Source organism: Vanrija pseudolonga, chromosome 2, assembly GCF_020906515.1.
Source record: "Vanrija pseudolonga chromosome 2, complete sequence".
Taxonomy (NCBI): domain Eukaryota; kingdom Fungi; phylum Basidiomycota; class Tremellomycetes; order Trichosporonales; family Trichosporonaceae; genus Vanrija; species Vanrija pseudolonga.
Window position 1 is genome coordinate 1,279,620 of NC_085850.1, and position 23,779 is coordinate 1,303,398.

General features: G+C 61.6%; 12 protein-coding genes across 12 annotated transcripts; 6 read left to right on the forward strand and 6 right to left on the reverse strand.

Moving 5' to 3' along the window:
• Positions 1-88: 88 nt before the first annotated feature.
• On the forward strand, positions 89-2,195 carry BNA5 (Kynureninase). The gene is made up of 6 exons (XM_062768772.1): positions 89-220; positions 450-546; positions 585-807; positions 848-997; positions 1,032-1,216; positions 1,316-2,195. Exons 1-6 carry the CDS (start codon positions 106-108, stop codon positions 1,914-1,916), a joined length of 1,371 nt encoding a protein of 456 aa, XP_062624756.1. The 5' UTR covers positions 89-105; the 3' UTR covers positions 1,917-2,195.
• Positions 2,196-2,470: 275 nt separating this feature from the next.
• On the forward strand, positions 2,471-3,188 carry LOC62_02G002264 (uncharacterized protein; the record flags this gene model as incomplete). The annotated part of the gene is made up of 5 exons (XM_062768773.1): positions 2,471-2,557; positions 2,595-2,684; positions 2,728-2,814; positions 2,849-2,933; positions 3,022-3,188. 5 exons carry the CDS (start codon positions 2,471-2,473, stop codon positions 3,186-3,188), a joined length of 516 nt encoding a protein of 171 aa, XP_062624757.1.
• A 1,343-nt stretch (positions 3,189-4,531) lies between these two features.
• On the reverse strand, positions 4,532-5,936 carry LOC62_02G002265 (uncharacterized protein; the record flags this gene model as incomplete). The annotated part of the gene is made up of 6 exons (XM_062768774.1): positions 4,532-5,024; positions 5,062-5,224; positions 5,264-5,524; positions 5,608-5,709; positions 5,752-5,834; positions 5,878-5,936. 6 exons carry the CDS (start codon positions 5,934-5,936, stop codon positions 4,532-4,534), a joined length of 1,161 nt encoding a protein of 386 aa, XP_062624758.1.
• A 282-nt stretch (positions 5,937-6,218) lies between these two features.
• LOC62_02G002266 (uncharacterized protein) lies at positions 6,219-6,608 on the reverse strand (the record flags this gene model as incomplete). Its single annotated transcript, XM_062768775.1, has 2 exons — positions 6,219-6,511; positions 6,551-6,608. 2 exons carry the CDS (start codon positions 6,606-6,608, stop codon positions 6,219-6,221), a joined length of 351 nt encoding a protein of 116 aa, XP_062624759.1.
• Positions 6,609-7,796: 1,188 nt separating this feature from the next.
• HSS1 (Heat shock protein HSS1) lies at positions 7,797-10,046 on the reverse strand. Its single transcript, XM_062768776.1, has 3 exons — positions 9,958-10,046; positions 8,387-9,853; positions 7,797-8,341 (listed from the first exon to the last, which is right to left on the reverse strand). Exons 1-3 carry the CDS (start codon positions 9,988-9,990, stop codon positions 7,901-7,903), a joined length of 1,941 nt encoding a protein of 646 aa, XP_062624760.1. The 5' UTR covers positions 9,991-10,046; the 3' UTR covers positions 7,797-7,900.
• A 1,766-nt stretch (positions 10,047-11,812) lies between these two features.
• Positions 11,813-13,149, reverse strand: erg25 (Methylsterol monooxygenase). The gene is made up of 2 exons (XM_062768777.1): positions 12,799-13,149; positions 11,813-12,745 (listed from the first exon to the last, which is right to left on the reverse strand). Exons 1-2 carry the CDS (start codon positions 13,018-13,020, stop codon positions 11,933-11,935), a joined length of 1,035 nt encoding a protein of 344 aa, XP_062624761.1. The 5' UTR covers positions 13,021-13,149; the 3' UTR covers positions 11,813-11,932.
• Positions 13,150-13,665: 516 nt separating this feature from the next.
• On the forward strand, positions 13,666-14,492 carry dad4 (DASH complex subunit dad4). Its single transcript, XM_062768778.1, has 3 exons — positions 13,666-13,772; positions 13,812-13,856; positions 14,076-14,492. Exons 1-3 carry the CDS (start codon positions 13,704-13,706, stop codon positions 14,187-14,189), a joined length of 228 nt encoding a protein of 75 aa, XP_062624762.1. The 5' UTR covers positions 13,666-13,703; the 3' UTR covers positions 14,190-14,492.
• Positions 14,493-14,551: 59 nt separating this feature from the next.
• Positions 14,552-15,733, reverse strand: ARB_05372 (putative aldose 1-epimerase; the record flags this gene model as incomplete). The annotated part of the gene is made up of 3 exons (XM_062768779.1): positions 14,552-14,672; positions 14,713-15,251; positions 15,290-15,733. The coding sequence occupies 3 exons, from the start codon at positions 15,731-15,733 to the stop codon at positions 14,552-14,554; spliced, it is 1,104 nt and encodes a 367-aa protein (XP_062624763.1).
• Positions 15,734-16,482: 749 nt separating this feature from the next.
• LOC62_02G002271 (uncharacterized protein) lies at positions 16,483-17,103 on the forward strand (the record flags this gene model as incomplete). Its single annotated transcript, XM_062768780.1, is given in 5 exon segments — positions 16,483-16,591; positions 16,633-16,733; positions 16,808-16,876; positions 16,892-16,977; positions 17,013-17,103. The coding sequence occupies 5 exon segments, from the start codon at positions 16,483-16,485 to the stop codon at positions 17,101-17,103; spliced, it is 456 nt and encodes a 151-aa protein (XP_062624764.1).
• Positions 17,104-18,222: 1,119 nt separating this feature from the next.
• MUP1_0 (High-affinity methionine permease) lies at positions 18,223-20,270 on the forward strand (the record flags this gene model as incomplete). The annotated part of the gene is made up of 6 exons (XM_062768781.1): positions 18,223-18,496; positions 18,565-18,925; positions 18,991-19,121; positions 19,180-19,414; positions 19,496-19,719; positions 19,777-20,270. The coding sequence occupies 6 exons, from the start codon at positions 18,223-18,225 to the stop codon at positions 20,268-20,270; spliced, it is 1,719 nt and encodes a 572-aa protein (XP_062624765.1).
• A 232-nt stretch (positions 20,271-20,502) lies between these two features.
• On the forward strand, positions 20,503-21,831 carry Dbnl (Drebrin-like protein). The gene is made up of 5 exons (XM_062768782.1): positions 20,503-20,597; positions 20,633-21,210; positions 21,246-21,315; positions 21,357-21,605; positions 21,644-21,831. The coding sequence occupies exons 1-5, from the start codon at positions 20,570-20,572 to the stop codon at positions 21,706-21,708; spliced, it is 990 nt and encodes a 329-aa protein (XP_062624766.1). The 5' UTR covers positions 20,503-20,569; the 3' UTR covers positions 21,709-21,831.
• Positions 21,812-23,708, reverse strand: PRPF19 (Pre-mRNA-processing factor 19). Its single transcript, XM_062768783.1, has 6 exons — positions 23,597-23,708; positions 23,462-23,545; positions 23,330-23,398; positions 23,066-23,282; positions 22,894-23,028; positions 21,812-22,856 (listed from the first exon to the last, which is right to left on the reverse strand). Exons 1-6 carry the CDS (start codon positions 23,610-23,612, stop codon positions 21,851-21,853), a joined length of 1,527 nt encoding a protein of 508 aa, XP_062624767.1. The 5' UTR covers positions 23,613-23,708; the 3' UTR covers positions 21,812-21,850.
• Between the last annotated feature and the right edge of the window lie 71 nt (positions 23,709-23,779).

A 23,779-nucleotide genomic window follows, 5' to 3' on the forward strand; every position in this document is an offset into this window, starting at 1 on the left:
CGTCGCCGCGGCCAAGTCCGCGGAGCTCAGAGCCAAGATCGATCTGGTTAAGTCATAAGCTCCCCTATTGACGTCTAATCCCCACAGCGTTCTCACAATCGCATCATGACACCCCCACCCACCAAGGAGCAGCTCGCCCAGCTCGACGCCGAGGACCCGCTCAAGTGGACTCGCGACGAGTTTGAGATTCCCGACGCGAGGGCGAGCGGAGCGAAAGTTGGTGAGTCGTGGTGGAGGTTGCGTCATGGCGGGGGAGTGTGGGGATGGCGAGGTTGGGAGCCGCGGCGCTGGATATCGGGCTACTGGGGCTGAGAGGGAGGTGGTGTGACCGTGCCAGAGCTCGCTGAGCCGCCGGACGAGCTCTCGTCTGCACTCCGAGCGCCAGCTGCACTCCCCATTCGCAAACACCGTCGTCGCGCGAACGCACAGATGCTGACCTACTCGCCCAGACGGCAAGGCGATCTACTTCTGCGGCAACTCGCTGGGCCTGCTGAGCAAGAAGGCAAGGCAGCACGTCCTCGAGGAGCTGGATACGTGGTCGACGAGGTGAGCGTGAACTCTTCTACCCCAGCTCACACTCCCAGCGCCGTCTTTGGCCACTTCAACCACAAGTACGACCGCCCCTGGAAGTATGTCGACCGCCCACTCACGCCCCACCTCGCGCGCCTCGTCGGCGCCAAGGAGAGCGAGGTGGCCCACACCGCCACGCTCACGGGCAACATTCACAACCTCTTCACGACGTTCTACAAGCCCACGCCCAAGCGCTGGAAGATTGTGATTGAGAAGGGCGCGTTCCCGAGCGACTGGGTGGGCTGCACCTTCTTTGAGCTAGCCGCTGACCCCGCAGTACGCCATCTACTCCCACCCCAACCTCCACAGCGATGTCCTTTCGCCCGAGCAGGTCAAGGACTCGGTCATTGCCCTCGCACCACGCGAAGGCGAGGAGACGCTCCGCACCGAGGACATTCTCGAGGTGCTCGAGAAGAACAAGGACGAGGTAGGCTGACTAGTACGAGTACTGCTCACCCCAGATCGCCATCGTCTGGCTCCCCCTGGTGCAGTACTACACCGGCCAGGTGTTCGACGCCCCCACCCTGTCCAAGAAGACGCACGACATTGGCGCGCTCTTCGGCCTCGACATGGCCCACGGAGTCGGCAACGTCAAGATTGAGCTCAACAAGTGGGAAGTCGACTTTGCCGTCTGGTGCACGTACAAGTGAGTCGATTGAGTGACTGGCACTGCATAAGAGCCCTGCCAGCATAGTGCTGGAGTTGCAGTCCTGGTAACCCCGACCACCTCTGACACCACACACAGGTACCTCAACTCTGGCCCCGGCGCCGTCGGCGGCTACTTTATCCGCGACGGCCTGGATGACAACAACCGCCGCCTCGCCGGCTGGTGGGGCAACGACGAGAAGACGCGTTTCCAGATGAAGCCCCAGTTTGAGCCCACACCAGGCGCCAAGGGCTACCAGCACTCCAACACCAACGTCCTCGGCTCGATCCCCCTCCTCGCCACGCTCGAGATTATCGACAAGGCCGGGTTCGACAACCTCCGCGCCAAGGCCATCCGCCTCACTGGCGCACTCGACTCGCTCCTCCGCGCATCCAAGTACTACACTGACAAGGCGCCCGGACCCAACGACACCAAAGCCGGCTTCAGGATCCTCACCCCCGAGAACCCGTGGCGCGGCACCCAGCTGTCGCTCGAGATCCACCCCGCCCGCCCAGGCGTCATGCCTCGCGTGTTTGACCGCATGCTCGAGGCCGGTCTCGTTGGTGACGAGCGCCAGCCTCACGTCATTCGCCTCTCGCCTGTGGTGCTTTACAACACATTTACCGAGGTCGGCAAGGCGGTGGACATTCTCAACGCGGCGCTGGCGGCCGAGGACGAGGAGCTGGCCAAGGGAAATTGAACAGGATCATTGGGTATTTGAGCGCACCGGCACGGTGTACGCATGTAGTGCTGAGAATAGTCAGGGTGTGCACAGTGGAGATAACACGGGAAGGCATAAGTGCGCATTCTTGACTCCTACTTGCGGCGGGCGCTCGGCTCAGCTGCAAGGACGCCAGGGGCCCCAAATTCCGACTTTCCTCGTGCCATGTCTTCCTCCAGTCCAGTCACCCGTCTTCCTCGTCTTCCTCCTCTCCCCCTTTTCCCCTGTCTTGCCCGGCCATTCCCCCACTGCCACGACGTCTGTTGCATGTTATTAATGTTATTCTGGTGCTCTTTTCTCTCCATTTCCCCCCATTCATTGCTTTCATCCACCGCCTCCTTCATCGACCACTTGACATGGCAAGGCTTGGCAAGGCAGGTGAGAGTAGCGGTCTCTCTCACACTTACTTCCTTCCTCCATCATACTCACGTCTTGTCCCCGAGTACACCTTCCCTCCAGTGGTTTGCGCGTCTCACCGCGCAGTCTCCTCACCAGGTCCTAGCCCCCCTAACTCTCATAACCCCCTAGCCCCAATGACAAGCCCTCACCTCCCAAAACGAGAGAACCCTGTGCTGACATGGTTGCTAATCCAAGTGCCAAGGGCAAATAACCCTATGCATGTGAGAAATTAGGCACTGATTCCAGCTGACGAGGAAGGCAAACACCAAGGAGGGTCAGGCCAAAGCGGAGAAGCGACTCGCGGAGGAATACCCAGAGGCAGCGGCACGGAAGAAGAGTCGCCAGTTTGTGAGCAATGGCTGACACTCTTAGAATGCACTAACACTGGCAGCAGGGAGCTCCTACCGCTCAAGACGCGTCGGGACGTCCAGAGTCACAGGCGCCGAAGGAGGAGGACGAAGAGGCCGGAGCGCCCATGGTGAGCCAACCTTCCTTGCCGTGCTGATCCGAAGGGCGTTGATGCGGAAGTGATCAGAGTCAACCGTATGGACGACGAGCTCGAGGAGAGTGACGGAAAGCACCAGAAGACGTCTGGCGGTGAGTGTCCAACTCGTTGGTCTCGGGAGCACATCGTCCTCGAGTCCTCTGCTTCGACGCTGTCAGATGGAACAAATTGACAGAACAGCATCGCGTCCCCTCCCCGCCGCTGGGAACAAATCGGGGACGGCGCCAAAGCGCGCGAGCGGCAAGTCGTCCCAGTCGTCCAAGCGCAGCAAGACTTCTAAGAGCGTCACGACCTCGAAGGCGCCCAAGACATCTACGAAGCCCAAGACCTCGAAGGCGCCCAAGTAGTCGGCTCGGGGCCGCACCCCGATAACCTTCCCGACAGCATCCCACCGGTGCAGTAATTGTTCGAAGCCGCCGATTCCGTTTCTGTCTGTACAGTATTTTCCCCTTCGAAGCTTCATGCCGTCCACCGGCGTCTCATGTTTGCATTTCACGTGTAGAATCATGTGCGTGCCTTGTCTTGACAGCCTTCCGGTTGACTGATCTGGGCGGGGGTTGGCTGCATGTCCCCTCGGTTGCAAACACCTTGTGGCCACCGTGTCACAACGCCACATTGGCTGGTGCCACTCTATTCAGTCCACTCCGATACATTCTACTATAACTAGCCCATACCGTGCATAGTTACCCCTCTGTCTAATGTATCGTCTTGTACTATCTCTCTAGTCGACTTGCCTAGTGTCTTTAAGTCTCCCACGAGGCTGATCTTGGAGTCAGTGCCACTCGCCGTCATCGCCTACACCACACACCGCCACTACTAGGTTTGTGTCCGCATTTCAGAGGTAAGTCTAACAGAACGCCCGGACTTTGTTTTGGTTCAACCTCTCGCACGACCCAGCTCTGGGACAGAGCTGAACAGGCCAGCCTTTTCGCCAGTCGTTCCCCCGCCCCCAATCCTCACACGACTGCGCCACGCCGATGGCAAGAGATGTTGGAAAGCGAGCGCGCCACTCTGGCGCCTCTGGTGGTATTTAACGCCATTTTTCCTGTTTTCCTATCGTTAGGTTACTCTTATAACGTCTCTTACAACAAGAGAGAGTTGGGCCTGACGGTGAAGTGCATGATCAACACGGCAGTGGCAGGCAACTTGCCCAACCGCACCCGGCTGCAATCCAAGCCGAAACGCGATGCTCTTTCCCGAGCAGAGACGGCCAACGCCTTCGTCGGCCACCTCTCGATTCTCCGTAAACATGCGGACTACGGGTCGTGGCCGAAGGTATGTATGAGGTCAAACGAGGTCGAGGCTAACGGTCAAGCAATGGCTCACATACTTTGAGGTCGACTCAGATGCGACCAGCACTATCGAATGTTCGCCGGATGGCGTCTTAGGGGCGGAGACCCTCCTCGCCTCCTCGATGGAGGGCTCGTGGTGGGCATGACTAGCGGTACCGGCGGCGGCCTAGTCGTCGAAGGAGCCGGCGGGGAAGCACGCAAATGGGTCGCTGGGGAGGGACTTTGGAACGGCATGGCGGCTCGGGCGGATGGGGCGGCTGCCGGACGAGGTGGAAGCCGTCGCGGTTGTGGAAGGAGGAGCTGTGCGTGAGGCCGAAGATGTGTGTGGCGGTCTCGTAGTGGAGGTCTCCTCACAGTCATCCTCATCCTCCTCACCATCATCCAGCTTATCTACCTCCTCAACCCGTCCTGGTCGACGAGGTCGGAGGAAAGGACTTGAAAGGGTCGAAGACAAAGGACTTGGGAGGGGCGCGGCGGCTAGGGCGAGTGCTCGACCCAGTCGAGGTGGAAGCTCTCGTGGTGGTGGCAGGTCGAGTTGTTGTGCGCGACGAAGAAGTGGGCTGCGGTCGGGGGGTGAAGACGTCGGATTCGTCGTCTTCGTCCACCTCCATATTCCAGTGGCCGTCCTCCTCCTCCAGGGCCTCCTCCTCCTCCTCCTCGGCCTCCTTCTCCTCCTCGGTCTCTTCATCCTGCTCAGCCTCCTCCTCGTCTTCTTCTCGGATGTCCCCGGTGAACAGGGAGTAGTCCAGTCGTCCCAACATGGCCTCTGCAAGGGCACGGCGGTTCTTCGTCACCCACGCGCGCAGGTTCGACTGAGAGCGAGCGGGCAGAAGCTTGTTCAGCTCCATTGCTGAAACATGGCGCCCCTCCTTGAAGACTTTGAGAACGTGTCTGTTTGATGAGCGAAAGGCAACCAACCTGAACTTACGCTATGATGATGTTGCGCTCTCTGATGATGTTGCGCTCTCGAGCCGAGTAAAGGCGGTTTGCTTTCAGTGCCAGCCGCTTCCGCTGGTCCACGTAGTCACATGTCTGCTTGAAGATGTCGGCCGGGATCTTGAATCCGAAGCCCCGCTTGTCGGCTTCGTTCCCTGGGACGGTCAGCTTCATTGAGCCCGAGATTGACGTACACATAGCCAGGATAAACGCAGTCTTGTCCGCGTTCTTGCGCCCGGGCAAGTTGTGCAGCGCCTCAAAGTGGTCGACGAGGTTGTCGTCGTCGAAGACATTGTCACCAAGATGATTCTCGTCGCCAAAGGGGTCATCTTCTTCCGCGAGCTTCTGGAGGGCGTCGACAATCCAGCTTCGAACCACCGCTGCCCCCGCACCCGTATTGAGCGTCGGGAGGAACTTGGTGGGCGCGGTGTACGACCACTGGCCGTCCACCTCGTCTAGCTCTCGGGAGAAGAACAACGTACACACTGACACTCTTGTCAGTGCTATGCGTCGCTTCCAACAAAGCGCGACAACTCACGCTTGGTCATGCGACTGGTGCTTCGCGTACGGCGCTCATAAGGAAAGGGCGCCTTGGCCTCACTCGTGTCGCCGATGAGGTTAACGCGCTGGATCGCGAGGCCTGAATGGTCAGAACAACAGTGTCGCCCAGAATGACTCTCACCGATCACGTCGGAGTAGGGGTAGACTTCGTTCTCGAGTTCGCCCCGCTTGGGCTCGGCATCTGAGGCATTAATGGCGACCAGGCTGGAACGCAGGTAGGAACTCACAGTTCTTCTACTGGACCAACAGCTGGTTGTACTCGACCTCGTCAATAACAAACTGGGCCGTTTGCTTGATTTTGAGCATGACTCGCTTCTTGACCGCCCGCAAAGTCCGCTGGCTGGTGTACGCCGCTCCGAGGTAGGTGTAGAATGCGAGCTCCAGAGCGTCGGTGTAGGCGCCTTCCTTTGAGTGCTCGACGAACCAAAAGCTGGGCAGTTAGCTGGACGCAATCCCTGTGTGGCTCAGGTTGCACGGGCCACAATAGTGGAGAATGGATGCGACAGCACGCTCGTCTCGGTCGCTCCCAAGCAGGTTGTAGTAGGGGTTGGCAGTGTCCCCGAGCCAGGAGGTGGCGTCCTTGACCGACTAGCGCATGAGCCTGGTTGGAGCCATTTGGTCAAGGGCCTTCATCGTGGGCTCACGCGGCGCTGTGCCCACGAACATCGCGCTGGGGATCTTGTACTTCTTCCGAAGCCGGAATGTGATCTGCTTGCGATACGATGCGTGTATGAACCTCGACATCGTCTTCGCAGGGCAGGGCACCGCGAAAGCGTCACCGGCGAGCTTCTTCCAGTTCTCCGTGTCGCTGTTCAGGGGTATGAACTTGCCCGCCTGAGCCCACTGTGAGGGGCGCTTCATGAGATGTTCAATCTCATGTGCTAGCAGGTCAGTGAGAGGTCAACGCCAGAGGCACTCACGTAGCCACTTGGGGCTAGACTTGTAAAACTGCACGTCGAAGAGATTGTGGTCGATCATGCCCGACTGGGCGGTCTTGAAGAGCACGTGCACGACTAACTCGGCGAGATGCAGGGTCGTCCCGCGCGTGCCGGGGGGAGCTTCAAGGACGAGGACCTGTCGACGCCTGGCCCACGCCGGTGACGACCTCAGGTCGTGCGACTCGTTGTTGGTGAGGCAGTTGTCATCGCCATGCTGCTGCAGCCTGTATGCGACCTCGGTCGAGTAGCCGACATATGTCTTGCCGTCGACGCAAATGGCGTAAATACCTCCGCCGCGGTGGTCTTCAGCAGGCGGAAGTGTGTCGGTGGAAGAGGCACAAGTCGCGCCCTGGTCCAGAAGGTCCTCGATACGTTGGACCTCGTGGATGATGATCGCCCACACCGTTTCAAGGAAGGTGGGGCCGCGGTTGGACTTGGTCGTCTTGATGGCAAAGTCCCAAGGTTTTGAACCCCCAAGCGCCCATCTCTAACACGGTGAACGACTGATACCGTTCGGTTAAGGACCCTGCCAACCTCTGGCGGAAGGAGGCAAGGCAGCAGGGATGAGCGGTGTGAGCTAGGTATGCTATGGATGAGGGTGCTGGGTCAGAATGCGTGAGTGCGTATACGAATGAGAGTGCGGCCGTATGACCCGTGGGTCGGGGTGATTGAGTGACCGACAGCTGTTGAGCGTCAACAAGAAGTTGGGCGAGTGGGAAGGGAGAGTAGATAATGAAGAGATGCACAATACAGTCGAACAAATAAGTACTTACTAATTCATGAAATGCGACCAAGGGACGCGGAATCAAATTTGTAATCAGCTCCCGTCTATCAATAGTGCAATGGTGTCCACTGACCCACGTGCCGTTTACATGATTTGTGGAGTGGGGTGTATGTATGTAGAGATTCGTCGACGTTGTTGGTGGCATGCTCACTGATAGTACCCCAAGCAGTCCTGGGAGAGCAGGAAGGCCAGGATGCTAAGGTAGGGTGGAGGTCTGCCGTGTGGCGCCGGTCCATGGTGGGGCTGTCCTCCTCCGCTTGAAGTGCGAAGGGCCTCAGACGACAAGTCATGCTGCACCACTCCAAGTCCCATGCACGCCTGCTATGCTCCAAGTCCCAAAAAGGTTGAAGTGTGTCAGTCAAGGGGACAAGTCAGTAAGGGAAAGGTAGTGCGGCGGATGTGGCAGGTTGAAAGTGGCACTTGCTCGAACCCGCCTGCTCGACATGAACACGAACTAAATTGCATGGTTCTCAATGAAATACACAAATGCTGCTAACTCAGAGCTATCGAGTGCTCTCAACTCATCTCTACAATGCTAAGGTTGAGGCTTAGTCGACCTCCTCGACGGAGGGCTCGTCGTGGCCAGCGCCGGCGGCGCCGCCGGCACCGGGGAACCCACCCGGGGCCGCACCCGGAGCGCCACCAGCACCGCCGGAGGCGGCGTAGAAGCGCTGCATGATGGGGTTCGAGACCTCCTCCAGTGCCTTCTGGTGCTCCTGAAGTTCCTCCTTGGAAGCGGCGTCCGAGGTGTCGAGGAACTTGATCGTCTCCTCGACCTTCGCCTCGAGCGCAGCCTTGTCCTCGGGCGAGAACTTGTCGCCGTTCTCAGAAAGCGTAGATTTAAGGCTGTACGAGAGCGACTCGAGTCCGTTCTTGATCTGGACGCGCTCGGCGACCTCGGCGTCCTCGGCGGCGTACTTCTCGGCCTCGGCGAGCATGCGCTCGATCTCCTCCTTGGAGAGACGGCCCTTGTCGTTTGTGATAGTAATCTTTTTGGTCAGCATTTCCCCCTATATTAGCATGTGTCAACTCACCTTGGAGCTCTTGCCGGTAGTCTTGTCGGAAGCGTTGACGTTGAGGATACCGTTGGCGTCGACGTCGAACGAGACCTCGATCTGGGGGACACCACGGGGAGCGGGGGGGATGCCGGCGAGCTCGAACTTGCCGAGGAGGTTGCAGTCCTTGGTCTTGGCACGCTCACCCTCAAAGACCTGGATGAGGACACCGGGCTGGTTGTCCGAGTAGGTCGAGAAGATCTCCGACTTCTTGGTGGGGACGGTGGTGTTGCGCTTGATGAGGGGGGTCATGATGCCGCCAGCGGTCTCGATACCGAGCGAGAGAGGGGCAACGTCGAGGAGGAGGAGGTCCTGGGTGGCCTCCGAGGTCTCACCGTTGAGGATCGAGGCCTGGACGGCGGCACCGTAGGCGACGGCCTCGTCGGGGTTGATCGAGCGGTTGGGCTCACGGCCAGAGAACATGTCCGAGACGAGCTTCTGGATCTTGGGGATACGGGTCGAGCCACCAACAAGGACGATCTCGTTGACGTTGGCCTTGTCGATCTTGGAGTCGCGGAGGACCTTCTCGACGGGCTCCATGGTGGAGCGGAAGAGGTCCTGGCAGAGCTCCTCGAAACGGGCACGGGTGATCGAGGTGTAGAAGTCGATACCGTCGAAGAGCGAGTCAATCTCGATCGAGGTCTGGGCAGCCGACGAGAGGGTGCGCTTAGCACGCTCACAGGCGGTGCGGAGACGACGGAGGGCACGAGCGTTGGAAGAGAGGTCCTTCTTGTTCTTGCGCTTGAACTCCTGGACGAAGTGGTTGACGAGACGGTTGTCAAAGTCCTCACCACCAAGGTGGGTGTCACCGGCAGTGGCCTTGACCTCGAAGATGCCCTCCTCGATGGTGAGGAGCGAGACATCGAAGGTACCACCACCAAGGTCGAAGATGAGAACGTTCTTCTCGCCCTCGGTCTTCTTGTCGAGACCGTAGGCAATGGCGGCGGCGGTGGGCTCGTTGATGATACGGAGGACCTCGAGGCCGGCAATGGTACCGGCGTCCTTGGTGGCCTGACGCTGCGAGTCGTTGAAGTAGGCGGGGACGGTGACAACGGCCTTGGAGACGGTGCCGCCAAGGTAGGCCTCGGCGGTCTCCTTCATCTTGATGAGGACCATGGACGAGATCTCCTCGGGGGAGAACTGCTTCTCCTCACCGCGGTACTCGACCTGGATGAAGGGCTTGCCGCCCTTGGAGATGACCTTGAAGGGCCAGTGCTTCATGTCCGACTGGACCTCGGCGTCCTCGAACTTGCGGCCGATAAGACGCTTGGCGTCGAAGACGGTGTTGTAGGGGTTCATGGCGACCTGGTTCTTGGCAGCGTCACCGATGAGACGCTCCGAGTCGGTGAAGGCGACATAGGAGGGGGTGGTGCGGTTACCCTGGTCGTTGGCGATGATCTCGACACGGTCGTTCTGCCAGACGGCGACACAGGAGTAGGTGGTACCCTGGGAAACGAGGTCAGTATGGAGAAGGCTGACCGTAGCGAGCGAGACAGGCCAGCCAGCGACTGGTGGCAGCGCGCGGCTGAGCTGCTCTAGCTGGTACTCACGAGGTCGATACCGATAGCCTTAGACTTCGACATTGTTACTAAGTTTTACTTTTGAAAGGGGGAAAGGATGAGTGTGTGGTTGAGAAAAGTGAGAAGCGGGGTGAGAAGACACGTAGAGGACTAATATACCATCATTGGCTGTCCAGGGGCGTTGTCACTGGAAGCGCCCCCAGCCAACGAGTGTCCGCTAGCACCCACCACGACGTAACCGCGGAAACGGATGGAAGGGCAGAGAAGACAATCCGCCCTTCCACGTGGCATATTCGTGGCTTTCGCGCGGGATATGCGTGGCTTTTACTTCCGCCAATGCCACGAAGGAACCCCCTCGAGACACCTGGTATGCCCTCGTCACTTCCACAGCCTTCGACGCCATCAAAGTACATTCTATCACCATCAAGAATTCGCCAAACCCCTCGAGATGAGTAAGGAATGCACGGTTGGAAGGGCAAAGGTGGTGCGCGACACCACGCGTCGTTTCGAGCGCTTTACCAGCCTTCCTCGGCGCTCCCATTGGCCCCTCCTCGCCGGCGGCAAGTGCTCGTTCCTCAACGGCATGACGCGTCGTGCGTCGGCGCCGCCGCGCATCATTCTAGGCGGTCACGACGCCGCTGCGAGGCCGAGGAACGCCCTCGCCACCGCCCTTGGGCACCTTGATGACTCACACCGCTTACGGAACCCTTGTAAATGTTCCACATGCCCACTGTGGCCACTTCTCCACGCAACTAAATGGTCGGCGTGTAGCCCTTGCTCTGCTGATTTTTTTGACATATAGAGGTATGGAGGTACGGCCGGGACGGTGCATGTCAAGTGTTGGAAGGTGGATGGGCGGGAGGGAAGGTGGTATCGTCCTTGGGCGGACGATCCCTCGCCATCCGGCCTCGACTGGCGGCCCGCTGTTGCAGAGAAGTGAAGCTGGCTCGCTGGGCCGCAAGACTGTGGGACAAAGAGTGCATGTTGCGCGGGCGCGTGCATGGCGTTCGCGCCGTCAACACTAAGGCTGCTTCTCGCCCCTGGCCGACCATCCCCGTCCGCCGTCCCACAACCGTCCAGGTCGATACTGGCTGTCAAAAAGGCGTCTCACTGAGACTCTGACCAGGACAAGATGACGACAATTTGCACGAGACCAGCGCAGGCATGGATGCGGTAGCGCGCGCCGGGCAGGCCAGGTGCCCCCAGCCAGCCTGGTGTAGCAGCAGCAACCCACCACCGACGCCGACCAGCGGCCCGCGCGAGACCACCAATGCCCTCAAAGAGTGCTCTGGTCCACGGGGGACACATCGCATATTATTGCCGCCTCATAGCAGCCCGTGCCAATGTGGCAGCCTTGACGGCGATCAGAAAGCCAACGGACGCCAGGAACCTCTTGGCCACAAGTGATCAGCGGGCAACAAGCCATATCAGTTGCCGAATATACCTCTCCCGGCCCTCTGCATCAACACATACCTCGGCTCATCTCGGTTGCGCGCATCGTATCATTTCTGCTGCTGCTGCGTACATCGTATCATGCCCGCTTAGTGTATGAACTGCGGCGGATACTGCCCCGGTACCGAACTGATAGTTTCCCCCGGTGCCGAAGACGACTATCAGTGCAGGGTCGGCTTCGGCCGAAGTGTCCTGTGGTGCCGGTTTGAACGTGGTGTCCCGTGTCAACAGTGTGAATGGAACACCGCCTCGCGTCACGGAGAGTCGAACCATCCCGGTGGGAGCAGCAAGATCACGCGGATGCTCAGTCTAGTTGAACCACTCAGTAGGGCCGTCCCGAACGACAATGAGAGGAAGCAGCCAGGAGCCGACGTCAGAACAAGTTAGAAGACCCCCGGAACACCACACTGTCAGTCCCCAGCCCACCCAGCCGCTCGTAAATGGGTATGCAACCAACAGCTATATGCTTTACTAGCCGCCGGAAGGGTTGACGACCAAGACACAGTCCCAGACCGCTTTCTATGCCAGACGCAGATCGCAATCGTGACGTCCTCTACTGCTTCTTGCCCTTGCCGTACGAGAGCACGACGCGCTCGGCGGCAACACCCTCCTGCTCGATGCGGGCGTTCTCAGCCTGCTCGACGGCGGCACGCTCGGCAGCCTTGGCCTTGGCCATGCGCTCCTTGTAGGCGTGGTACTTGGCGTCGGTGCCGAGAGAGTAGTCCCACCAGCGGAAGGAAGTCGAGAAGCAGTTGACAAAGGCCATGTGGTGGAAGTCGTGGTGGTCGGCGCCGGCCCAGAAGGGGAGGAAGTGGCGGAGCGACCAGGGGAAGTCGTAGCCCGAGTGGGCGTCAACGGCCTGGAAGAGACGGAGGGTGACCCAGACGTAAACAGTGAGGATGTGGAGGTCCTTGCGCCAGAGGCAGTAGAGGAAGGGGCCCGAGATGGTGCCCTGGGCGAGAATCATGACCTCGAGGGGGTGGGCGTACTCGGCGGCGAGGCCGATGGGGGCCGAGAACTCGTGGTGAAGCTTGTGGATGTTCTTGTAGAGGGGACCCCAGTGGAGGGCGCGGTGAGCCCAGTAGTGGAACATGTCCTCAAAGACGAAGAAGAAGGCGATCTGCGCAGCCATGAGCCACAGAGGCGAGAAGGGAACCTCGAACGTGGCCATGCCAAAGTAGCAGCAGATGGGGTGGAAGAGCCAGATGAGGGGAGCCTCGCAGGTGAAGTGGGTGAGGAGGACGACCTTGGTGCACTTCCAGATCTGCTCAGTCGAGACCGTCTTGTTCTGCTGGATCTTCCACTTGCGGAAGAAGGGCAGCGCGTCGATGATGAGCCAGGGGATGGCGCGGCCAAAGTAAACCACCTAGGCGAGTCAGCACCTCCTCTCACCACTCAACAACCACAACTCCCACCCACCTCGTGGAGGACAAAGCTCATGACACCAGTCGCAAGGATGGCGTTGCCCATGTAGATGTAGTAGTCGGCCCAGAGGCGCTCAAAGTAGCTGAGGCTGCTGAGGTCGATGCCGGGGTACAGCGCGTTCTGGGCAGCCGTGGCATTGGAGCGGACGAGCTGCTCGGCGATGCCAGGCGCGAACTTTTGGACGTAGTCGATCGCGACGTCGTATGCGGCGGCCATGGTGAAGTGCGGTGTGGTCTACTACGAATGGGCAAGCTGTGTCTGTCTAAGAAGCAAGCGGTCTCGACGCTCTGGATATATATAAAGCACGAGATTGAGATTCGGGATGGACCGGTCGCGTCAGTGTTGGTGGTTGGATGTAAAAACAATCTTACGACGTGCGCGTGGTGGTGGTGGTGGCACACACTGCGTACAGGCTCGCTGGCTGGTGCTGGGCTCACCCAAAAAAGTGGAACGATCTACGCGGCCACAGCCAGGGACGGGTGCCACCTGGGGTGGTGGTGCGGTGGTGGGTGGTATGGACGCGCCGTGGTTTACACGGGCGGGGGAGCCCGGGCGCGCCGGCTTGACGCCAGGGCAGTCTGGCTGGTTCTGACGCGTGCGGCTGCGCTGCGCTGCTGCCTGGCCTGTTGCCTGGTGCCACCCCACTGAACGCACGATGGCACGATTTCTGGGGTGGAATAATTCAACGGGGAGCGGACCTAGGCCGGAGCCAGAAAGTGACACTGACACGGGAGCCTGACACACCAAACTTCAGGGAAGCCACGCGACAACCACGCGAGTGACGTGCCTTCGGCGCAACTCAACCTCGCAACAATAACAACATCTCTTATTGTATCGGGCACTTGCCGCAACTCCCTTCCTTGCCTCCCTTCCTCCCTACGCATCGTCCCACACACACAATGCAGGCAATGGAGAACCCGCACGAGATCGAGCAGGCGATCCTGCTCGAGCGCATCATCGGCAATGTAGTGGGTAGCCTGTTCTAGTACCATCTAACCCACCCGCAGGTCAAGTGCAACGAGGCCGTTGCCGAGATGAACCTCTGCATCAAGGTGGGTTGTCTGCGTGGGGCTGGCTTGGTGATACGATGCGCGTGTGAGGGTGTTACGATGCGCATGTGCGCGCTGCGAGATGCAGCGCGGCCCACGCCCGCAATGTCACCCGAGGCGGGCGGCGTGGCTTGCAGCTTGCGCCGCGCTCGGCCCTCGCGTCATTTGGCATGGGCCACTCACTGACCGGCGTCTTCCCGCACGTACTCATGCACACTGCAGGACTTTATCGATTCGTCCACGTCGGTGCTGATCGCCGCCAAACTCGTCGACAACTACAACGACAATGCGGCATACTACCTCGGCAAGGTCGACAAGCTGCCCGAACCGGTGTAGTCCGCCAGCGAATGGCATTGCCGCGAATGGCGCGCGCTGCGTCGTCGCGCCCGAGACCGCCCGGCGGTGGTGGTGGTCTGATGTTCGCGGCGCCGGCCGGACGACGGCCAACTGCTCTGTCGCCATCGGCCCCATCCCCCACGACGCCACCTGATCCACAACACTGGGCTACGAGCCACGTCCTTCCCAGACCACACCGCTCTCCAAGCTACCACTTCACCTTGTCACAACCACAACACACAACCTCTACTTGTATGCATGTACCCTTGAAAGCTACCAACCCGCCATGCGGCGCCACATGAAGCCCTACGGAAGACTACTCCGAACTACCCCTCCACCCACTCCCCTCCACCTACACCTCGCTAGATCTCCTGGCCCTCGGGCACCGTGTCAAAGACATACTCGGAGATGTTGACATACTGCGCACGCGCGGGCGAGTAGACGTCGTTGTAGCCCCACTCGGGGTGGTTGACGGCGTCGATCCTGGGCGGCGTCAGCACAAAAGTGGCACACTCGGACTCACCATCCCTGTGGCTCGATAGCCATCGAGCTGTACTGCTCTGCCTTTCCGAGCTGGGTCTCGACGCTGCCGTCGAACCCGTTACCAGAGTAGAGCTGGATCGCGGGCTGGTTTGTGTGCACGCTGAGGCGGATACCAGTCGCCTTGGACGCCAGGATAACCTGTGCCGGGCCGACGGAGGCCGAGTTCGGCGCCTCGGGCCGGTCGAACACGAAGCAGTTGTCGATGCCGACGCCGCCCTCGCCGCAGAATTTGGCGCCCTGCGCGCCGTCGCGCACCACCCGAGGAGCAGTGTAGTTGAGCGGGTGGTCGCCCGACACCGTGAGCACCTCGCCCGTGGGCACCGAGATGCCGTCGACAGCGACGACGCGGCTGCCCTGCGGCACGTGCAGCACGTCGTCGAGCACGGTCGGGGCGAGCGTGCTCGACAGGTTGAAGTACGCGTGGGTCGTGAGCAGGATCGGCGTCGCCTCGTCGAGCGGGAGCGCGGTGAGCGCGACGCGGAGGGTGCCCTTGGCCACAGTGTAGGTCGCGTGCACGAGCTGGCGTGAGCACTCGCTTGAGCTTGCTTTCCACTCACAACCTTGCCCGGGAACCCCTCGAACCCGTCGTCACCAAGCGCAAAGGTCACGCTAGTGTCCGTGGACGCCTCGACGGCCCAGTCGCGCGCGTCATACCCGCGCACGCCGCCGTGCAGCGCGTTCTGTCCCCCGTGGTCGTTGTTGGTGACCTGGAAGGTCTTGCCCCCGAGCGAGAAGCGGCCGTGGGCCATGCGGTTCGCGTACCGGCCCACCACGGCGCCAAAGTACGCGTTGCCCTTCTCGGCGTGGTACTGCGCCGGGTCGGCGTACCCCTCGTTCACCTCGCGCCAGGCGCCAGTGCGGTCCGGCACGCGGAGGGAGACGAGGCGCGCGCCGTACGGGATGAAGCTCGCCTCGATGCCCTCCGCCTTGATGGTGATGACCTTGAGCCCGGCGGCGGAGCGCGGCGCAGCAGAGGAGGCGGACAGAGCAGCGAACGACATGGTGCAGTGGGTGTGGGGGTTTGGGAGAGAGAGAGAGAGATGAGGACCCCCACACGGCCGCTTTATCGGTTTGGCAGCGCGGGCGATATGGCCGGTTGCGGCGTCACCACCGCCGGGCCGGCGTTGAGCGCCGAGACCGGCCCGGGGGATACACGGCGCATTTGCGGCGTGTTGTCGAGGCCTGCCTTGGCGCGACGCGGCGCGGCGCTGTGACTGCGGGTGTGTGTCACTGCATGCGACGAATCGAACATAGATGTTGTTTCTGGACATCTCTGCAGACATGGCGAGGTGTGCATCAAGTTAGTTCAACCTGACGACTGCTGGCAACGATGAGACACACCGCAAGCCACACCGGTCTCGACAATCTCAACACCGACACTTGGCGCCGGCGTAGCGGGTATGCTACGCGACGGCGATACGCAAGCACCGACACGGCGCTGACAACTAACGGCTAGAGAAGTGCCCACACGCACGCCGTATGCTGTGCTCACGGCGATATCAATGCCCCACCGCCGCTCCGGCCATCCACGGCCAACTGACGCAGATCTCGGCGTTGACAAGGTTGGCGCTTTGGCCGCGCATCAGCCACAAGACCTATTGTAGCTTACTCACGTTGGCATTGTTCGAAGCAGCGTGCGGGTAGCAAAGGACCCCAGCACATCCTACCTGACATCGCAGAGCCGTTGACGGGGATGACGATGCAGTCGTCTCGTTTACCATCGCGCTCACTTCACTAACGCCGGCCGACCATGCGCTTCCCTCTCCTCCTCCTCCTCGCTCCCCTCCTCCTCGCGGCGCACGCAGCCGCCCTGTCCGCCGCCAAGCAGTTCAGCCTCGACCCCGACACGACAGCGTCCAGTATGCCTCGGCACCCCACGTCCTCGCTGACTGACTCCCAGCGCCGTTCCTCCAGTGCCACGGCGGCATCACCAAGGCCGTCAACCTCCCTGGGCGAGACACCAACTTCCCCGAGGCGATCACGCTGAACTGCAAGTTCAAGGTGGGTGGGGTGGTGGGGCTGGCCGCGAGTCGAGTCGGGCTTGGCTAGGGCTGGTTGCCCCGCTCACGCCCCAGACCTGGAACACACTCATGGCCTCGTGCCTCCTCCGCGCGTGCGTCTCGGCCCCCGACCTCGCCTACGCGGTAGAGTATGGCTAGTCGTTCTGCCGCCGTGCCGGGGTCCCTGGCGTCGAGTTCACCTTCCCCCAGTGGTTCCTCGAGAGCGACGGGGGCGCGTATTACCTGTGCGTGGGATAGGGGGTAGCATCGCTGACAGCAGGGCGTCGCTCGAGTCGAGCGCCGCGGGGAGACCTGGCGTCGCTGCGGCGGCGGCGCTCGCTGGTGTTGTCGTCGCTGCGTTCATTCAGTGATCATGAGCCAAAGGTGGGCGGGCACTCGTGTCTCGGATTCGGAGAGAACGTGTCCATGCACTGTATCATATGAGCACACCGCCGGCTACTTACTCGCTACCTTGTCCTCGGCAGTTGACCTCTCTCAAGTGGAGAGCCTGCGCCGTGGGGTTCCCAGCATCCACGCCTGATGTAGCACAGGCGGCACGCGTATGCCTTCTCTTGGCACTCACTACCAGGCCTGACGCGTCCAAGTCCATCACGGCTATCATTCACCGCTCACACCCCGCCCAGCACCCCTGCCACCCCGGCCCCGGACATCGCCGCACGCGCGCGACTCCTGACCAACGATATCCGCATCACTCGCCAAGGTGGCATCTGCCCCACTGATGGCGAGTGCGCTATCTCTGGCAGATCCAGCAGCGCGTCAGCTGGCTGGCGCGGCCAGGCCAGACCAGGCGGGTGCCGAAGACCGGCGCGACGCAACTGACGTGCGCACACACCAAAGTGAGGACAGTTGTCGACGAGCGTGCGTGCGACCCGTTACTCCATCTCCCGCACGGCCCCACACGTGCGCTAGTGTTCCAGCGGCTGGAGCTGGAGCAGCCCAAGTCCAGTTCGGCTGTTGGGCGTGGTACTCGCGGCGACGGGGTGCTCGTCACGCCATCGCGCTGGTAGCGCGTTCCACATTCCTGGCGCGGAGCCACTGTGGAGCTGCCTGCCTGCCTCTCCGCCACACTGATACCGGGTCTAGCGCTGCGGATATCTCTGCTTCTACCAATCATGTCTGCGCCATTTGCGCCGCACGCCATATACCCCGTGCGCGACGACATGCGGGGTGTTGTGGCGCCGGCGGGGTGCTGGTGCATCTGGATGCCGCGGTTCGAGGTGCCGTCTGTGCTCGCTGGCTGGCAGGTAGGCTCTCAGCGAGGCCACTGGGCTGGGGGTACGAGCTTGCGTGCTGTCCAGCGGATGCATGACTGATGAGTAAGGATGGTGTCGGGCTCGTGCGCATGTGCAATCGGTCGTGGGCGGCGGCGAGGTGGGATGGAGAGTGTGGCACTGGACGTTATATGCGCGGTGTGTTGGGCACTGCCCACGGTACACCGCCCAGCACCAGCAGCACCACCAGCAGCAGCCATGCCCCAGCAACACCAAGACGACGTCTCTGAGAAGTCGGACATCGGCGAGGTCGACCAGCACGCCGTCCCGACGCTCGACAAGCGCCAGTTCGTAATCAAGGGCGACCTGCAGTATGTCGGCGAGTCGGGGCACAACAACGCCGAGGTGACGTACCAGAATGTCGACGGCGCGCCGGTCGAGGTGACCAACCCGCTCGGTTATCACGTCGGCTGGTGGACTGCGTTCTTCCTCAACGTGTCGATGATTATCGGCACGGGTATCTTCAGCACTCGTGAGTGTGTGCCGAGTGGCGGCAGCCGCGAGGCGGAAACGTCCCTGCCACAGACTCACCCCGCCCAGCATCCACCATCCTCCGCGGCACGGGCTCGGTCGGCCTGTCGCTCATCTACTGGGTGCTCGGCTACCTGATCACGCTGGCCGAGATCAGCGTCTTCCTCGAGCTGGCGTTCCCCAAGCCGCAGTACTTCTTCCCGGTCGCGTTCGCGGTCCAGACCGTCATCCTGCAGTTTATGAGCTCGAACGGGTTCGTGCTGGCCAGCTACATCTTCAAGCTGTCCAACCGTGCTCCCAAGGACTGGGAGCTCAAGGGCGTCGCGATTGCCGGCTTGACGGTCGTCGCGATTGTCGTCGTCGCGAACAACCGCTTTGCGCTGGGGCTGATCAACGTGCTTGGGTGGATCAAGATTGCCACGCTGCTGTTGTGAGTACCGAGGCGAGGCGAGGCGAGGCGAGGCGACGCGTACCACAGCCCACTCACACCCCCAGCATCACTTTCACCGGCTTCGCAGTCCTCGGCGGCGCGTTCAAGAACATCCCCCACCCGACCGCCAACTTCCACAACAGCTTCGAGGGCACCAGCTCGGACGGCTACTCAATCTCAAACGCGCTAGTCAGCAGTGAGTCGGCGTGGCTCCCCTTCCTCCCCCTCTCCTTCCGCTGACCCCCACCCCCCAGTCATCTTCTCGTACGGCGGCTCGACCAACAGCTTCAACTTCACCAACGAGGTCAAGAACCCGATCGGGACGATCAAGCGCACTGCCTTCGGCGCCGTGAGCGTCGTCTTCGTGCTCTACTTCCTCGTCAACGTCGCGTACTTTGCCGCGCTGCCCAAGGCGACCATCCTCAAGTCGAGCCAGATCACCGCGTCGCTGTACTTCCAGACCCTGTTCGGCGCCCAGGCGGCCAAGGGGTAAGTCGGGCCTGTGCTATCTTGTCGAGCGACGGCTGACGCGCTCTTCCCTCCCCACGCTCGCTCGCTCACCTCGCCCAGCCTCACCATCTTCCCCATCCTCTCGGCGTTCGGTAACCTCACCGCGGCGCTCATCGGCCACTCGCGCATGGTGCGCGAGATCGGAAGGCAGGGCGTCCTCCCCTGGCCCAAGTTCTGGGTCACGACCAGGCCGTTCGGCACGCCCGCAGCCGGCGTCTTGGTCACCTGGTTCGTGAGCGTCATCTTTGTGCTCATCCCGCCGGCGGGCAACGCCTTCAACTTTGGTAAGCGCGGCGGTGTCGCCTCCGTCAGTCCACCAGCATACTCACACACATACCCAGTCATCGCGCTGCAGAACTACCCGTCGTCGTTCTACCTCGCCCTCACGACCATCGGCCTCTTCTTCATCCGCCGCCAGCGCACGCGCCTCGGCCTCCCGCGCACAGAGTACCGCGGGTGGACCTTCGTCGCCATCTTCTACGTGCTCGCCAACGTGTTCCTGCTCATCATGCCGTGGGTCCCGCCCAAGGCAGGCATCAACGCCAGCGCCTTTGGCTTCTTCTACGCCGCGTCGTCGCTCGTCGGCCTGGGCTTCATCGTCATCGCGTTCCTGTACTACGTGCTGTGGATCAAGGTCCTGCCCAAGCTCGGCAACTACAGCATCCGCAAGGTCGTCCTCGACCTCGACGACGGCAGCGTCGCGCACAAGCTCGCCCGTGTGCCCAATGCCGAGTTGCAGGCGTGGGACGCAAAGCACGACCCCGCGGGACACTCGCTCGCGTCCAGCGAGGAACTCGGCACAGAGTACCGCATCGTCGAGGAGAACAAGGTGTAGGCGGCGTGGTGCGGAGGCGCGGCGGCGCGCCGCGGCGTGCGTGCGCAGGTCTTGTCCAACACGAGACGCAGTAGCAATGGTTTATAGTCTTTAGTAGTCAAGTGGTTGTAATGAAAGTGCAACAAAGGTTGATTGATCCATTTCTTGGCGCTCCCCCCCCCCCCCGCGCGTCGGCCCTGCTTTCTCGCTAACCGGCGGCTTGTGCCCCCCCTGGCGTCATCCGTCATCGCCTTTGCTCGTCTCGTCTTGTCCCATCTCCATCTCCATCTCCTCTCTCTCCCCAACAGCGACCCACGACAATGGTATTCGCAAACCTATCATACCAAGGTACTGCTCACCCCACGCAGCCCACTAACGCCCAGACAAGCAGGCGTTCTTCGCCCTCCTGGACGAGTACTTCGAGTCGCGGCCCCACCTCGTCGGCGGCGGTGCAGGCGGCTCAGCCAACGGCGGCGCGACCATCTCCTCGGGCGGCGCCAACATCCACATCCCGCCCGCGGCAGCCAAGGCGGCGGCCGCGAGCGTCGCCTCTGCCGCCGTCTCGCAGCTCGGCGGAGGCGGCGGGCGCTCGGTGCCGCCCCCCCCCTCCTCGTCGGCAGGCGGCCCGCCGCCAATCCACTCGTCTAACCGCCCGTCGTCGAGCGCGCCGGCGTCCTCGCCGTCCACCGACTCGGGCAGCGGTGGCATGACCTCGCGCATCTCCGCGTTCGGGGGCAAGAGCCTCAACAAGTTCGCGTCCAACTCCCACGTGTCCGGCGCGATGGGCAAGGTCGGCGCCGGCGGGCTCGCCGACAAGTGGTCCCGCCCCGCCCCGTCGTCCTCCTCTACGACGAGCAGCAGCCCGAGCCTGCCCCCGCCACGGAACAGCGCGGGCCCGCCCCAGCCGCCGCCTAGCCGCCGCGTCGCCGGCACGCCGGTCGAGGGGCTCCAGAGCCAGAAGGTGGGTCATGCACGAGCGTGGCTGACCGCGCCTAGTCGTTCGGGCACGTCGACATGAGCTCGGGCACGCAGGCCGCCAAGACAATGTGGCGCGACCCCAAGAGTGGTAGGGCGAGCGAGGACCAGGTATCGCTGACGATCAATCAGCCGCGGCACAGCCCCCCACAGCTAATGTACAGCAGTCCCCCGCGTTCCAGCGCATGGCGTCCGACTTGCCCCCTCCCGTTCGGCGTGCGGGCGCCGGCGGCGCGAGGCAGGAGGACGACGACGCACACGCTGACGCTGGGCAGGGGCCTCAGGCTCAAGCTCTGTACGACTATGAAGGCGGCGACGACACGGATCTGCCCGTGTCCGAGAACCAGATTGTCACGATCATCGCAAAGACGTCGGACGATTGTGAGTGCGGTGTTGTTGGCGGGTGGGCTGACGACTAGGGTGGACGTGTGAAGCGGACGGAAGGCAGGGTCTCGTGCCAGCAAACTACCTCAAGGAGCTATAGAGTCGCGCAGAACGGACGTTGCGGCCAGACGGGACAGCCGCACACATATGCAACGCGTCAATGACACCTCACGCCTGCGTCGCTGCGTTCGCCTCGCGCTCGGCAGGTCGCACGCATGCATCTTTCTACAATCACTCTACACTCACGCCGCGGCCGCACCGAGAACACGCACGGTGCGGTCAAGGCCAGAAGCCACAATCTCGCTGCCAAGCTTGCCGAAGCGCGCAGCGGTCAGCACACCGTTGTTGTCGTCAAACTTGAGCAGCTCGGCCCAAGTCTTGTTGGCGTACACCCGGAGGTCGGTGCCGGCGACGGTGAGGAACTGGGCAGAGGGGTCGAAGCGCACCTCGTGCACCGTGTTCTCGGACGGCAGCTGCCAGCTAGAGAAGAGCTTGAGCTTGCGCAGGTCAAACACGTTGACGGTCGAGTCGGACGCCGAGCCAGTCGCGAGGTAGTAGCCGTTCTCGCTAAAGCTGAGCGTCGACAGCTCCTTGCCGGGATGTGACTCGAGGGTGGCTGCCAATGACGTCGACGAGCGCGCGTCCCAGACGCGGACGAGGCCGTCCTTGGTACCACCGGCGTGAAGCACGCCGTCGGGGTGGACGTCGAACGAGGTGTACGCAAACGAGCCCTCGATGCCCGCAGGAGGGCTGTACGTCGTAATCGTCTTGGCAGTGGCAATGTCGTGCAGGGACCACGTGCTGTCGGTAGACGCGGTCGCGGCGTAGAGACCAGAGGGGTGGACGGCGAGGCCAGTAACGTCGCCCTTGTGGGCCGAGATGCTGCCCTTGGCAGACCAGGCGCCAGCCTCGTTCTCTCCCCAGAAGCGCACCGTCTTGTCCTGTGCTGTGGACACGACCAGCCTCGACTCGCCCTCTTGCTCGCGGAACGCGACGTGCGTCACGGCCTTGGTGTGGCCCTTGAGCGCGCCGAGCACCTTTTGGCTCTCGAGGTCAAAGACCTGGACAATCTTGTCCAGGCCACCAGTGACAATCGTCTTGCCATCCGAGGCAAGGTCGAGCGCATTGATGCCAGGCGGCTTGGTGCCGTGCATTGATGGGACGTGGGACGACTGGACGTACGTCTTGACCTGGTCGGCGGTCGCGTAGCCCGGCGCAGGCTTGCGCTTTTTGCGAACCGAAGAGAGGCTACAGCGTCAGTGGCGTAAACAATAACAAAACTCACGCCTGGTTCGTGGCCATGATCTTCTCCTCAACATCAGCAGGGAGCGCACCCTCCTGCTGCATCTCGACGTCCTCGGCAGCCTCCTCAGCAGGCGCGGGGGCGATGCCAATCGAAGCCTGTACAGATGCCAATGCGCTGTGGGGTCAGTTGGTGCCAACAACGCTCAACTCACTCCCTCGACTCGTCACGCTCCTTGAGCAACCTCGCAATGACACGAGTCGCCGCGTCTTCTCGGTAGAGCGCGTTGGCCAGCTCCTGCTTGGATGCCTGGAACGCCTTCTTGATCTCGAGCGACTCGAGCATGATCGCGTCGTACTCGGACTGGAGGGCTGTCAACAGCGCGGGGATCGAGGTCTGGTTCGACGCGCGGGGAGGGAGGGTCGAGGGCTCTGTCACAGGGTTAGCACGACTCTTGCTCACTTGCTGCTCCACTCACTGGCCTTGACGTCAATCAAGTCGTCCTTGGTCAGAGCCTCGCCCGTGATGGGGTCGGTTCCATTCTCCTCTGCGACGCGTCAGCACAGGCTCTGCGCACAAGCATTGGCGTTTATGAGTCACCGCGACGTACCGATATACCGCTCGATCAGAGCCTTCTCGTACACCGTGCCCGATGTCTTGGAGACGACGGGCACCTGAGGTGGAGAGCCAGAGACTGGAGGTCGAGTTAGCTGCTGTCATCCTGGCTCGGATCAGCTCCACTCACTGGCACAGAAGAACATGATTTCCCGTGCTTTTAGATCGGATGCAGAGTCTCCGAGCTGGCAAAGGCGACGAGGTGGATGTTGATGGCGAGGAGATGGATGTTGACGGTGTCGGCAGCTGGATTGTGCATCATGTTGCTCCTCCTCGACTTTGCTTGTTACAGGAGAGATGGTGGATGGGTGAG